This window comes from Podarcis filfolensis (assembly GCF_964270895.1).
Source record: "Podarcis filfolensis genome assembly, chromosome: 14".
In the NCBI taxonomy this organism is placed as follows: Eukaryota; Metazoa; Chordata; class Lepidosauria; order Squamata; family Lacertidae; genus Podarcis; species Podarcis filfolensis.
Window position 1 is genome coordinate 5,016,714 of NC_139616.1, and position 14,697 is coordinate 5,031,410.

At 41.5% G+C, this 14,697-nt stretch overlaps 1 protein-coding gene and 1 long non-coding RNA gene across 2 annotated transcripts in view; one reads left to right on the forward strand and one right to left on the reverse strand.

Moving 5' to 3' along the window:
* Nucleotides 1-14,697, reverse strand: part of TBC1D2B (TBC1 domain family member 2B) — a 38,036-nt gene that overhangs the window by 20,305 nt on the left and 3,034 nt on the right. The window contains exons 2-5 of the mRNA XM_083586375.1: nt 12,712-12,865; nt 7,394-7,559; nt 2,472-2,623; nt 1,112-1,329 (exon numbers count right to left, since the gene is read on the reverse strand). Of these exons, the coding sequence (XP_083442501.1) occupies nt 1,112-1,329; nt 2,472-2,623; nt 7,394-7,559; nt 12,712-12,865 (690 nt within the window). The remainder of the gene's footprint in view (nt 1-1,111; nt 1,330-2,471; nt 2,624-7,393; nt 7,560-12,711; nt 12,866-14,697) is intronic.
* Nucleotides 2,630-3,881, forward strand: LOC310749849. The gene is made up of 2 exons (XR_014541848.1): nt 2,630-3,430; nt 3,538-3,881. It is a non-coding gene; the product is annotated as an uncharacterized lncRNA (long non-coding RNA).

Genomic DNA, 14,697 nt, shown 5'->3' on the forward strand with positions numbered 1-14,697 from the left:
AAAAAAAATTCTGGGCAGCTTAAGGCTTTGAATTGGGGACAATTACAGGTAAGCAGATAACAGGTAGCCTTCCCCAACATAGTACTCTCCAGATGCTGTCAGATTCTAGCCCTAGCTAGCATGGACAGGGATGATGGGAACTGAAACACAGCAACATCTAGAACAGGGATGGAGAATTCACCCCAACAGATGCTGCAGAACTGCAACTCCCATCATCCATAGCCATTGGGCATGCTTGCTGGGGCTGATAAGAGCCACAGTTCAGCAGCATTGTGTGTGGGAGGACAAATGTCACCCACTCAAGATCTAGAGGAATGAGGGTGGAAAAGGCTGCACCAAGGCACAAGAACCATGTCGGGCTGGACAGAGTTTCTATTCAGTTCCTGGGCATGACAAAAAACAAACAACCCCTCCCCCCAAAGTTCATAGCTGCAGTGAGGTCTCTGTAATTCTTTAAAAATGTATTTAAGAGGTCAGCAAGCTATTTTTTAAAATGAAGAATGCACACTAGTTACTGTCTTCACATAGGATACAGAGGGAAAACCTGGCCCGTCCCTGGGTCTGGCAACCACAGATTTGTAGTATAAAGAACTCAGGGCAGGTGTAGAATGCCTGGGGCTGGGTCCCAGAAGATGCACATACAAAAATTTGGGAATGTTTCATTACACCCTCTAACATGCCTCTAAGGAAAAGGACCCCTGGACAGTTACGTCCAGTCAAAGGCAACTACGGGGTTGCAGTGCTCATCTCATTTTCTGGTCAAGGGATCTGGCATTTGCCGGGTCATGTGGCAAGCTTCTGGTGCAACAGGACACCGTGACGTAAACCAGAGCACACGGAAACGCCATTTGCCTTCCCACCGCAGCGGTACCGTGCTTTCAAAATGCTAGGTTGGCAGAAGCTGGGATAGAGCAACAGCTCACCCCGTCAAGCGGATTCAAACCACCAACCTTCTGATTGGCAAGCCCAATCAGCTGTACTGTAGTCTAAACCACCCGCCTCTGTGTGCCAGGCAGGTTCTCCTGCACTGCTTGGCAAAACCTGCCATATATGATGCCAGTGCTGGCTCCAGCTCCAGCTACTGTTCCTCTCTAGCTTGTAGACCAGTTACCTTTTGACTCAACAGCTCCTTCTCAAGACTCTCCAACTCTTCCTGTTGGCTCTGGAACTTCAACTGCATCTCGGAAGCCAGCTTGTTTCCATTACACTCATCAGAAGACGACTCTGTGCTATTCCGGTTTTTGCTGCCTGCAATCATTTCCTTTAAAGGACGCCTTGTTCTGTGTGGAATGCGGCCAAAATCAAATGGAAAGGCTGGACCAGACACGCCTGCACAAGGAGATATATTTTTTTCCTCATTCAGTCTAAAATGTATTTGGACACATTCCTCACTTTGTTAAAAGAAAACAACTGTACTCAATCACCAAATCTGGAACAAAGACTGAAGCAAGCACTTCCAAGTTGATTAATTAATTGTATGTCATCTGTTTCCTTCGGTTCTCTTCTCCCTGTCCCTTTAATTCTAAGCAGGGAGACCATGCACAATTAAGAAATCATATACCAGGACAAAATTAGAACTGAAAAAAGAAGTGCCTGCTACTTCAGTGGATGTTAGTTTTAACTCTTTTTGTCATTACAAGGAAGCAAGCCCATAGTATGCACTCTCATTTATCCTCTGTGGTTTGTGTTAGAACTAGGGTTACATTTGGAGACTTAGCCTCAGAATCCATTGTCTGTAGTGAGCTCCAACTCAATACAATAGTAAAGGAAACTGAGCAGTGAAGCACGTATTTCCTTCATCAGACTAACCACAAGTCACCACAAACGACTCTGATCAGATAGAAGACCTTCCCAATTTAAAGTTGAAAACATCTGTGCAGAAACAAACTCCTACCATTTTTAAAATCATCACATTTGTATCCTATCCATCTTCCTCCTCAGACTTCAGACTGACCTACCTGTAACTGAAGTTTAGCCACAATTGCCATGGCTGAGTGTGGATTTTAACTCAAGTTTCCCCAACCCCCACAACCTCTCTACTTGAATCTAAACCCCTATCAACTGCACCAAAATGCTGTATTCCTTACTCTCTTCACTCTTGCATACAGTACAATATAACCAATTTGCAACATGTTGTTTAATAAAGAGGTACTTTGTACACTCAAGAAAAATGCCTTGACAACAGCATGGGTCTGATGGAAATAAGTCACAGCAGTGCAAGTTTGAGTCCAGGTATCCCGGTAGCTAAGACAGAAAAATGCAAAGGCAAATTATAAAAATCAGTTTCCAATAAGAGATATTATCAGAATTCTTTATCAATGGAGATCCCATTTTCATGGTGTGCCTTTAGAGTGGATTGCATTTGCATCAGCTCCTAAGAGTCAATGGTACAGAAATATAAAGAATCTTAGAAAGTACAATAGTAGAAAAGATGGGGACAGGAGATGTGGGGAGAAGGAACACTGGAGTACCTTTGCTCTGCTCTCCTGAAAACCTCTTCCGATCTTGAACTATCGACTCCTCCAAATCCTTTGTATCTAGAAATTCCCACTCCTCTGTGTAAAAAATACTCTTACGGTTGTCATTGCTTCCTTTTCCAGTTCTTAGTGAAGACACAGAGTTCCTGGCAAGTACAGAAATTAAGAAGTAGTTATACAAACAGAGAGAAGTGTAATTTTTAAAATAAAGGATACACAACTGTAGAAATCAAAAGCAAGCAAAACTACTGTTTTGTTCAATTTCTCTTGGTTCCAAATTTACTCCAAAGCAGAGAACTTGGTTGATGCAGATGCCTACACTGCAAAAGTTTGTCAAATGTGCATTTAAATATCAAGGGCTTGGAGTTTAATTTATACTCTTCAGATTAAAAATTATTCCCAGCAAGATATAGAAAGGTGCTCAGCTGACATGCACTGGCTATGGCTGATGAGAGCTGCAATCCGAAACATCAAGTGGGGAAGGCTGGACTACGCTTCAGACGTTTCCCACCCTGTCAATGACAGCCTGCTCCAAATAAGTCTCAGAATGCCATTTGTAGCATATGGTAATGCAATAAGTGACTCTGCTACAATCTATGACAGCAGCAATGGATCACTCAAGGAATCCCTGAGGCTTTCCACTTAAAATAGTAAATCATCTCCTACTACACTTAAATTCAAAGTACAGTGGTACCTCGGGTTACGAACGCTTCGAATTACGTTTTTTCGGATTACGAATGATTTTAACCCAGAAGTGAGTTTTCCGAGCTCTCGGAGGCCTCGCCGCTGCCCAGAGCCAAGCCCGGACATCCGCGGGGCCTGCGGAGGGTCCGCGACTGGGCTCCAGCCATGGGAGCTCTCTGAGGCCTCCGCAAATGGTGGGAGCCAAGCCGATTGTGATTGTGGAAGAGGACCCTGAGCCCCCATCCAAACAATGACTATCATCAGCGCAGGTAAGAAAAAAAAAATCACATTTTCATTTTGTACTGTTTTATTGATTTCATTTTATGGATCAATGGCCTCGTTAGATAGTAAAATCCATGTAAAATTGCCATTTTAGGGGTCGCTTTTCACCGTCTGGTTCCTGTTGAGTGTGTTTCGTTTGTTAATTGAGTCCCTTGCTGCTAATCAGAGGCTTCCTGTTGAGTCTGCCAGCTGTGGAGTCCCAAGCACCCATGCAACAAAGAAGTTATATTTGGAGGTTTTGTTTTTGATTTTTTTGCATTTTGGTGTGGCTTTTTTGGTTTTTTGACTGTGGCTTGTTGTTCATTTTATGGGACTGACTTGTGACTTCGCTTTTGTGACTGTAGCTTGTGACTTCATTTTTGTAACTTGTTTTTGTGACTGTGTGGAACCCAGTTCAGCTACTGGTTGATTGTGTGACTGCAGAAATGGATAAAAGCCCCCCATCCAAACTGACTATCATTAGTGCACCTAAGAAAATTGAAAATGATAAGTAAAATATATTTTTTAAAAACAAATCAAGGCATGTAAAGCAACTTTATAAACACTATGAGGAAATGTATAAAGAGTGAAAAGTGCCATTTGTTAGTTTGATATAAGAATTCCGGTTGCAAAATCTCGCCATATGATTACACCACTCAAGGGTTACTACAGTACATGCATTTAAGATACACTAATCTGCACCGAGCTTCAGGAAGTTTACCAGAACAGATGTATTTCAAGCAGTCATGTTTGCCAAGAAATGAAGTCGTAAGTGCAGTCTTGAATTTGTGTAGCACAATCTTGGTAACGGCAACCACTCTTTACTATGGATCTGCAACAACTGTACTAAAATTGCTCAGTAGCTGTTAAAACACATGAACACATATTGGCTAATTTTGCAAAGAGAAACATTCAAAGCACGTGATAAAACTGCTGTATTTCTGAAAGAGAAAGCCTGGCAATTGCGGTTAAGCAGTCAACAAGGGGGAACTTGGTAAAGTTAATGTTATTTCCCTTGGCTGACTCTACAATTTCCGCAAGATCTTGGAACTTCCTTCATATGTTTGGGGAGGGAGTTAGTGGTAAAGTTCTTGTGAGAGATGCTAGACCAGCCTTTGTCAACCTGGTGCCCTCCAGATGTTGGACTACAGCTCCCACAGCTCCAGACATAAAATCTGGAGGGCACCATGAGGCAAGGTGAGGCAGTGGCCTTAGGGCGGCAGGCTCCACACAGCTGCGTGGAGCAACGGTTCCACCTCCTGCACTTGATAGCTGCCTCCTCGGCTGCACACCCTTCCCCTTGCTTTCTGGCTTTCCTCTTTTTCCTTCCTCACCCCCATTTTTCTTCTCCATTTAGTCCCCCTTGCTTCACCACAATGTTTCTCCCCATTTCAGAGTCTTACTTCCCCTCCCTTTCTGTACCTCTATCAAACCTCTAGCCCACAGAGTCCCACTCAACTGCTGTGCTGTGTGCACAGCTCCCTCCCGACATGCAGGCTTCCAGCTTCAGTCTCCAGCCAGTAAGTCATGGTGGAAAGGCAAAAGACAGGTCAGTCAGTGGAATGGAAAGAGGAGGCAGGAGGGGTTGCAGGGGAGGGGGTGCTCTTCTACCACCACAGTACTGTCCTCCATCCAAAGAACCATTTCAGTCAGTAAACAAAACAAAACTTGAGGGTGCAAAGCAGGACTAGAGAGGGGTGGCCTGAGCCCCAACATAGAGGCTTGGAAGGCTGCATTGGTCCCTTAGCCTGATATTCCCTATCCTTGCTGTAACCCGGCACCCTTAGCAAACTACAATTCCCAAGGAGAGCACCACTTTCTGGTTCACCTCAGGCTGCAAAGTATCTTGGGCCAGCCCTGGAACCAAGTTGGTGAAAGTTACACTAGACCATACAACAGTGGTGGGAAGCCAGTGCCCCTCCAGATCTCGAGGCATCAACCCATACTATCATGTAGGTGTGGCCAGAGAGGATGGGAGTTGCAGTCCAGCAACATGTGGAGGGCTGCAGGTTCCACATAATGTCCACAAAAGCTTGATCCAGCCATGAAAAATGTTCATTTGATTTCCTAAGTAAGGAGCACCATACAACCATGCTGGCTGGGGCTGATGGGAGCTGACATCTGGAGGATACAGGTTAGCGAAGGCTACTTTATGCACAACCAGTTTGCCACATAGGAACACAATCTGATAAGCAACACAAAACAGATGATGGTTGGAGTTCTGTGCAGGACTGATATTTCCCTACGTTATGCCCGAAGCAAAAGTTAACATTATACACTAGGAGCTAAAAGTCATCACATGGAGGAAGGATCTGGAGCAGGCATCCCCAACCTGTGGCCCTCCAGATGCTTTGGCCTACCACTCCCATGATCCCTAGCTAACAGGACCAGTGGTCAGGGATGGTGGGAATTGTAGTCCAAAACATCTGGAGGGCTGAAGGTTGGGGATGCCTGATCTGGAGTAATTCAGAGATGCAAGATTCAGAATCCCATTATGGACATTTTTGTGGTCAAACTGTCAAGCAGAGAAAAATTATCAGACCATATTCAGAATTGCACATCCAACATTTTCCTTTCAAAAGCCTTTTTGTGCAACTAAATAGCATGGGGTGGGGGTATCAATCACACTCATTGAAATCACAAGAAGGATGTGGTTTAATTTTTCCAGCGCAACCAAGGCAACAGTTGCCACATGTGCCCTGCTCCATAACCATCTGGAAAAGGAACCAGGAGAGGACAATCCTCCAAGTACTGAAGCTTCGCCCCCTAGAAATTGATGGGAGCTTGTGCTGCAGAAGTACTTGCAAGACTTATTCCCCTGGGCAGCCTTTCAGCATTAATGAAAGGGTGCGAGTGGGGATGGTAAGAAATGCAAGAAGAGAAGTGATCGGAGGTCAGTTGCCACAAAACTGTTGCCAGAAGTTGGCCAAGGTCAAAACAATGACTTCAGCAGCAGCACAAGCCTTATAAATGGTTACTTCTTAGATATTCAATGTGCCTTTCCCACTATTTAAAAAGAGAACACAAAGGAAGAGAGATATTCATGGGGTGTTTTTTCTTTACAATGTTTCAAGACATTTGTTTTAAAGATGTATCAATCAATCTCTTTATTATGTTCAATGACCAATATTGTTTCAAAGATAAATGAACTTTTTAAACAGGAGTAACAGTGTATTATGTGAAAAGGGTATTATGTCCTTTTCAAAGGGCAAGCGAAAGAGAGCTGGTGCAGCATGGTGGGTAAGACGCTACATTTCATCATTGCTAAAACTTTCTCCTTTCCAGAAAGCTGAAAGGTACCAATGTATTTTTTATGATGAAATTACAGATCTGCCAACTAAATTCTGCTTCATGTAAACTGGTGGAAAGCATCAGTGAGGAAAAAATTGTTCAACGAAAGAACCACCATTTGCTCTTAACAGAAACATGGTGTGGAAAATAATCACACCATGGACAAAATTTCCTATGAGGAGAGATTTTTACTCAGAGATGCACCTTGTGCAGCAGGTTCTAGTACGTTCTAATCACTCCATTTCCACACCCTTGAGATGCCTTAGGTAGCAAACTGACATAGGAACTGGACTCCCATATGGATTTTCACAGGTCCCCACTGGTTTTAACTTTGTCTTAAAGTCCTGTTCCCTGATCACTGGCACCCCTAGTCAGCTTAACTCAATCTCCACAGCCTTGCTTAGATTTAGCCTACATGTTTCCCCTGAAACATAATAAAGTTATTATGGAAGCCAGTGGGCTGCAAGTTGAATGTTGCTGATGGAAACCTAGGTCCAAATGTTACCTCTGCTAAATCATGAACAGCTTCAGTTCCAAATGTATTATTTTTGGGGAGGGGAAGAAATATCATCTGCTCCACAGGCTTAATCTGAACATAAACATTTTTGCAATCACATGGTAGTATTTATGCCAACCCCATTAGATGAACACTGTCAAGTAACACAACACACAATACTCACTTGATATCTGTACCCAGTTGCTTCAAAGAAAAGTTAATGGCACTTGGCTGGCCTGGGGCTGGCTGGCACGCTGCCTGTTCTCCCACCAGTTCTGTGCGCGCTGCCTCCACCATTAGGACATTTCTAGCTTTCTCTGCTGATGCATTTGAAAACATGGTGGTCCAATCTAAGAAGGGCAAAAAACACCACCAGTACTTAATAATGCAGCTGACACCCCAGCAGTCCACATCAAGGCTCATGGAGGGCAAATTCAGAGGACTTCTAACATGTCATGAAGGAAGGTATTGAGCTCCCCTCATAAGTACCCCAGGAAACTATCACAGTCCAACAACTATGGTGCTGAAGAGTTAATACTCCCCTCAAGGCCAGCTAAGAAAGTCATGCAATTTGGCTATAACTCACAGCATCTCATGCAGTTATTAAAGCAGAGCTTTCCAAACTATTCATGTTGGTGACAGACTTTTTAGACATGCATCGTTTTGTGACACAGTAATTCAGATTTACTGGCAAACTGGAGGTTAAACTAACCCATTTTCAGCCCTGGGAGGAGCACAGGGAGCATTTGAGTGACACACCTGCACACTGCAGGTGACACACTAATGTTTAAAAAGCTCTGCATTAAAGTTTAGAGAATAAAACTGGAATTCAGAATGAGTGTGGGGAAGGGTAGCAGAAACCAACCAAGATAAACCAACAATTATGTCAGTCTCTCACAACAGAATCTAGCACATGCAGGTATTCTAATGCTTCAGGTACCTAAGAATTAGGCCAAACATTATTTATGTGTAATTGTGTAGCCCCCTCCCCACTAAATACACACAAGTATTTAAAGGTACAAATTCAAGAGTTTGAATGAGTACATACCATCTTAGGAAGTACAAGAGGTACACTCTTAATGGGCCATATTCCTCCTCTGCTCTGTCAAAGGGCCCAGAGCACGGAGAGGAGCTGGCAGTCATTGGGCAGTCTAACAGTATCTTTACATACACCTTGAAGCTTCCTCACTTAACATGCAACCAGAAGTGGGAAAGCCCACCTCCAAAGTTCTGCAGGCACATGAAAGCCACAGGGCCCAGTTTTCTTAGCAAGGAGGCCCTTGCTTCCTTCACCTCCCACTAGCCCTCAGCGACATCAAGAGTGATAGATTAACAGGTAGTCCTTCCTAGTACTCTTCCCTCTGTCAGCAGCATTACACAAGAATAGAGCAAGAAAGAGAGAGAAAAGATTATTGAAGTATTCCTCCTCCTTGCACCAAATTGCATACATTTGATGACTGCACCATATCAGGCTTTGTCTCCGTTAACAAGGGATATGTTCTGCTATCTGGATCTAAAGCATACAATGATTTACAAGTTTCAAGAAAACCACTGCTCCAAGGTGAGCCAAGTTTAGAGCTGTAGACACACCTTCAACCATTTCCACTACAGTACAAAGTTGTCAGCACTCTGCTAAAATGAGTACTGTGTGAAAACCAGCAGGATGAAGCAAAGCAAAGCAATTCCCCTCCCCGACCGACACGGCCCCAGGAAAGAATGCTCATGCCCAGTTAACAAGACAGTTTGCAGAATGCCCACACTTCTTGCTGTTTTATGACAGAAATGCATATACAGTAATGTAAAACCACATCACATTTGTATGGATTCTCTTCTCCAGATCACAACCAGTATGAAATCCACAGGAATGCTGGAGTGTTGTGAGGACATTTACATAACCTACAATCAAGGACACAGTCTTTCAGCTTGGATGAAGCCAAAGATCTGCTTAACACTCAGTTATTAAAATTACATAAAACGGACTACAACCATCAAATGATTAGGCAGGAAAAACTATCAGCCAAATAAAATGCTACATCAGTGGAAGACAACCAAATAGAACCTTTCTAAGTTAAGTCAGCTCTGCATGTTCCCAAATATTCATTATGTATTGTGCCCCCACAACATGAAATTTCCTCACCTTCATTCTTGGGGCTGCTGTGATTAGCAAGGGAGGAGAGACTCCCAGGTTCAGACATGGCTTAGTGACATGTGAATGGGTTGATCCTCCTCCTGGAACTATGTGCTCACCTTCTCTTTCCACAAAATGGCTATGAGGGGTTTGGGAGCTTTCACTTTTTGTTGTTTATGGTTTCACCTGAACTGGGAAACTTGGGTGTTTCAAACAGGCTGGCTTGTTTACAGTGGGCTTATTTTGAAACAGACTATTGTCAGGGTCAAGCCAAGATGAAATGGGAAATCATAGTTAACTGAGAGTAAAGGCTTCCAAAGCCTTCCCCCCAACCACACAGGAGGAAGAGCACAGGAGCAGGATAGGCTTATTCACTTAGTGAAAAAACATGGTTTAGCATGATGTCAGAAGAGATCAACCCCAAAACTCTCAGCCTGAGTGTGCTTGCAATTGTGGTCTGGGCAGGGTAATTATGGGCTAGAAGGCGATTAATATTAAGTGGCATTCCCTACTGGTGACCATAGAAAAACAGTATGATGAGGCAGCAAGTTAATCAACTGCTAGGAAATTTATGTTCCATTTACTCTTAATACAAACACTGGAAGAGAGTGGCTCATGTTGGAGCACAGACTTACTTGGAGCTGTTCATGCCCCATATCATCTGTCCATTGCCGGTTTAATCATGACTAGGACACCTGTGGCATTCTACTAGAACAACAGGCTGTTGACTGGCATGAAACCTTGCTTGGGTTCTCATCTGGGTTTTTTAAAAATACATCTACTCAAAAGGATGGTTTTGGTGTGACCTTACATAAAACTTTTACCAGCATGGAAGCTGTTTCAACAAAATATACCTCCCCTGCTTATTTTATATCATTTATAAATACAATTTAACCTAAATGAAAATGATGCAATCAGATATGTACTATTTAAATTACCTTATAATCTGATAACAGCACTCAATGAATAAATACAATTTCCTCAGTTATCTGTAATACTGCAAAGTTATTTATTGCTTATATTCACTCACACACAAATATAGGAACGAAGCCAGAAAGACAAGACTCTGCCCACAAAATCTACCATAAATCAGAGAAAGCTCAAAGCAGTTTTCAATTAGAATAATTTTCCAAATGCTGGTAGTACAATGGTCCCCATACACAACATTGCACTATATTTTATGCTCACTGCCCACTTCTTTGTAAACATGAACATTAGGAAGAAAACTACCATGAATGCCTTCTTGTTTCAGCTGGATGACAAACAGTACTGCAATATCACACTTATTGTAAATTGTAATATAAAGTTTTCATTTAAAATATTTAAAGTATGTATATCTTGACTTATAAACATGGCAGTGCTGTCGACAAAAATTCAGTTAACAATAAATAACTGCCTTGAAATACAATCCCTGAAAATATAATCCATAGAAAAAGCAGCAAAAAACCCAGCAATAGTAGATTGCCAACGTATCTGATTTTATTTATCTCAAAGCTTTTTGGTCTAGAAAGGTACAATCGGCATAACTGAATAACCACCATAAAATCAATAAGGTTTCTAAAAATGCTATTTCTCAAGTCAGCTTCAAAAAAGTTGTACAGTTGTACCTCGGCTCCTCAACGCCTTGGAAGTAGAATGTTCCGGCTCCCAAACAGAAACCGGAAGTAAGTGTTCTGGTTTTTAAACGGATTTCCGGAACAGATTCTGTTCGATTTCCGAGGTGCAACTGTACTTATTCTGCAGCAGATTTATGAAATTCCAGGAGCAATGAAATTAAAAAGATTGCCTATTAAGTAGAAAATCCCACTTCCCAGATCAATTGTGTTAAAAAGAAAACTGCTAAGTAACTTACAGAAGCTGAATGTTCAAAGCATGATACTAGTTAGGAAGAGAAAAGCAAGCAGACCCACAAATAATTGTATTTTGGGTAAGGATATTACTAAGATACCTATTTTGTCTCAACAAAATTTGACCAATTATAATTTGGCCTACCGGTCAGAACACAGGCATTTGGCAATGCACTTACAGAATTATTTTGGCCCAATTTACATGTACTTTCTTTACCTGATCTTAAATTCATGACTTGTGTGAGGAAACCTCACATTCTTATGGGGAAATTTCACTCACGTTCAGTATTCAAAACCTGGGACAAGGAAATGCGGCCATTTCTGATAAGATAACTCATAAGTTAACTCTTGAAAGGCACTGAGGACCTAGAAGCTCTCCCTGCTACTTGGTGGGGTTTTATTGCTTATGCCAATAATCCTGATCTACAAAGTCTATTGCCAATACTGGCAGGTAAAATTTGGAACTCTTAAAAAAAATGTTACATGCTAGATACTTTGTTTTCTGTCACAATGTATGCTGCTGCTTAGAAGTCAGAATAGCATTTTATAGCTTTTCTAAATCTTGGTTTCCACATAGTTGATATGGTTTGCTTTTGTATTGTTTTTAAAATAAAAATCTAATTAAAGAACAGAAATTGTGAAAATGCAGTATTTTCTTCAGAAGACAACCTTCATTGCTACTGCAATGGTCTGAATGTGGCTGGATTATTGGCACAACTCCACTATTTCCATAGCTTTTTTATAATAAAAAAACACCACATTTTGGAGGCTCTGTGCTCTACCTAATGTTCATGTACTTATATATATCCTTAACAAAAATGTGCAGGGGAACCAGTATTACTATTCCCACCCATCTATAACATACACATATTACACTACCAGCATTGAACATCACACAAAGGTTAAGACATATCTGGGGCAGCTTTGATGGATTGCATAAATAACACTGAGACTTACAGGGCAATCCTATAAAAACCAACAAGCGACTAGGATGACCTTTGAATTGTTTACTATCCTAAGATTTCCTGTTCCAAATGTTATTTACATGAGACCGATAGATTTATTTATTTCTTCTTTATTTATTTCTTCTCAGGATAAGAGAATCTAATGAACTTCACAAACCTTGACATCTGTGATGGGTCTAACATGTCAGATTTTATGTTTTAGCATATAGTGATGCCGGTGTCACGCCGGTGACAAATTAAATTTTTATATTGCATTTTATGCCACCAGTGGTTGAAATGTTCCAACTCACCCTGAGAATTTGGAGCAGGACAGGAAATCAAATTGAATATTAAATAAAGAAGCCACTAAAACTGAGTAAGCAGTTACAGCACCATCCATTAAACGTTATCAAGCACCCTCTCTACACTTCAGCTAATTGTGCCCACAATCTACCTTTCATGGAAACTAAGCTGGGCTATGTGTAGAGTTGGCAGTTGCACTTAGACTTTGAAAAATATTATGATACTGCCACCAACAAAGTTATATGAATCACATTCTCGACCAGTCTCAACATTCGCTTACCAGTATTATCTTTGGCAACAAGCCCTTTGGAGGAGTCACATGGTGTCGGTGAAATTTGACTGAGTCTCTTAGTTGCATCATGGCTGTTACAATACTCCCATCTCCTCTGCTGAAGCTCCTGAAGCCAGTACTTCATATCCTGGTGTGTTGGTGCCTGTTACACACACAAGCAGAAATGTTGAAAACATTACAAGAGGAATACTGCACAAGGAATGGAAGGTGCCTGCATACGCATGGACACACAAAAAGGTGCCTGTCATCTGTTTGAAAATACAGAAAGGCTGCTACATTATGGCTGGTTGTCCATAAGCTGCACTAAAATGAAAATAACCGAACAACTGTGTTCAGGGATTTGCATCCTTCTATGCTAAATATTTGTTTACAAGATAAAAGATGCAGTTATGATGTGTGTATGTGGCTCATGCAGTCCAAATTCCATCTAAGCTGGGGACCTGTCAAGCAAGCCTAGCTATTGCATTTTTTGCAATGGCTTGTTGTCCTATTACATGTCTATCTCTCTCTGTAGTTGACAACAGGAATCTTTAACTTGGACTGCTATTACCATGTTGTTATTGGAAGGCATCAGCACAGTGCTCTATGTGTTCACACTTTATCCATGCTTGCCGCTACTTTCTTCAAACTGATCTAGATTGGCCCATAATAAGAATAAGAATAATATTTATTATAGGATCATGTTTAGTAACAGAATGAATACTTTCAGAATAATGAATCTCATAAACAGAGCAACTTGGGGCAGATGGGGAGACCACAATGGACTCTTGATTATTGGGGAGTCCATTTTTCATGATATGGTTTACATTTTTCAGACTGCTTTTCCAAAACTTAAAATATTTGTCTAATGATGAATGTTTACAGTTTGTCTTCCCTATAAAGAAAACATGTTACATATCGATAAGATCGAGGAACAGGAAAGAAAGCTGAAACTTCAAAGAAACAGGCAACTACAACATATGCTGTGAGTTAATTCATCTTCCTGTCACAGCGAAAGCAATAAAGGTCAGCATCACTCAGGCAAATAAGCCTACAGCATCTTAAATACTAATGAATTGATTGTGACATTAGCTTTCATAGGAAAGAGCTCACTTTGTCAAAGGCATGAAATTATCTGGAAGAGACAGCGCTTGACTGCTAGTTAAGGGAAGGGATGTTCTGACTCAATAGGAAAAACCCACAAGAGGAAGCCAATTGTCAAGAAACTGCATTGCATCATGTTTGAATAACAGCACCATTCTCAGAAGTCCCACTGTAACCCCTGTAACTTATTCTCAGGGAGGCCTAACAGGTTTGGAGTTCAGTGGGGTGCATGTCTGGGTAAACAAGTATTCAATTAGGCTGTACAACATTTACTTAGAAGCAACTCCCACCAACCAGTGACACTGCAACAGACACAGCTTTTGTGCAAAAAAAAATTTACTGCGCAACTTTTCAGTCACAACTAGGTTACCATCATTTTCTCCAGGAAATAAAGAGCCTGTGGGTTCATATCTTAGGATTCAGGTTATGACAGGCCTAAAACCATTTTGCTCTTTTCCTATGGCTTTCACAACCTCCAGCTTAAGCCAATATGGTTCAGAAAACATCATTACCTACATCACAGGAATAGCAAAAGCATTTTGCACACTTAACATTTCTGACCTTGGAACAGGAGGCTGCCAAAATGAATAGCATCCCAATGCAGCCAGAAGCCAAATATTGCGCTAGTACAACAGGCCTGAAGTTGCATTACACGAGCACAGCACAACTGCTAGCTATAAAGTGGTGACTTGGAAAAACTCCCCAAAGGACACAGATTTAATATTTCCAAGTCATTTCTTAGTGCTCCTATAATGTTAAGAATAATGGATGGGAGAGTCCATCCCATGATACATTCAGAAACTGTGAATCAGCCACAAGTTTAGGAATATTAAAGCATGTGAGCATGAAGAAGCCTATGTTTGATTTGACTTTCTTCCTTGAAAATATTGT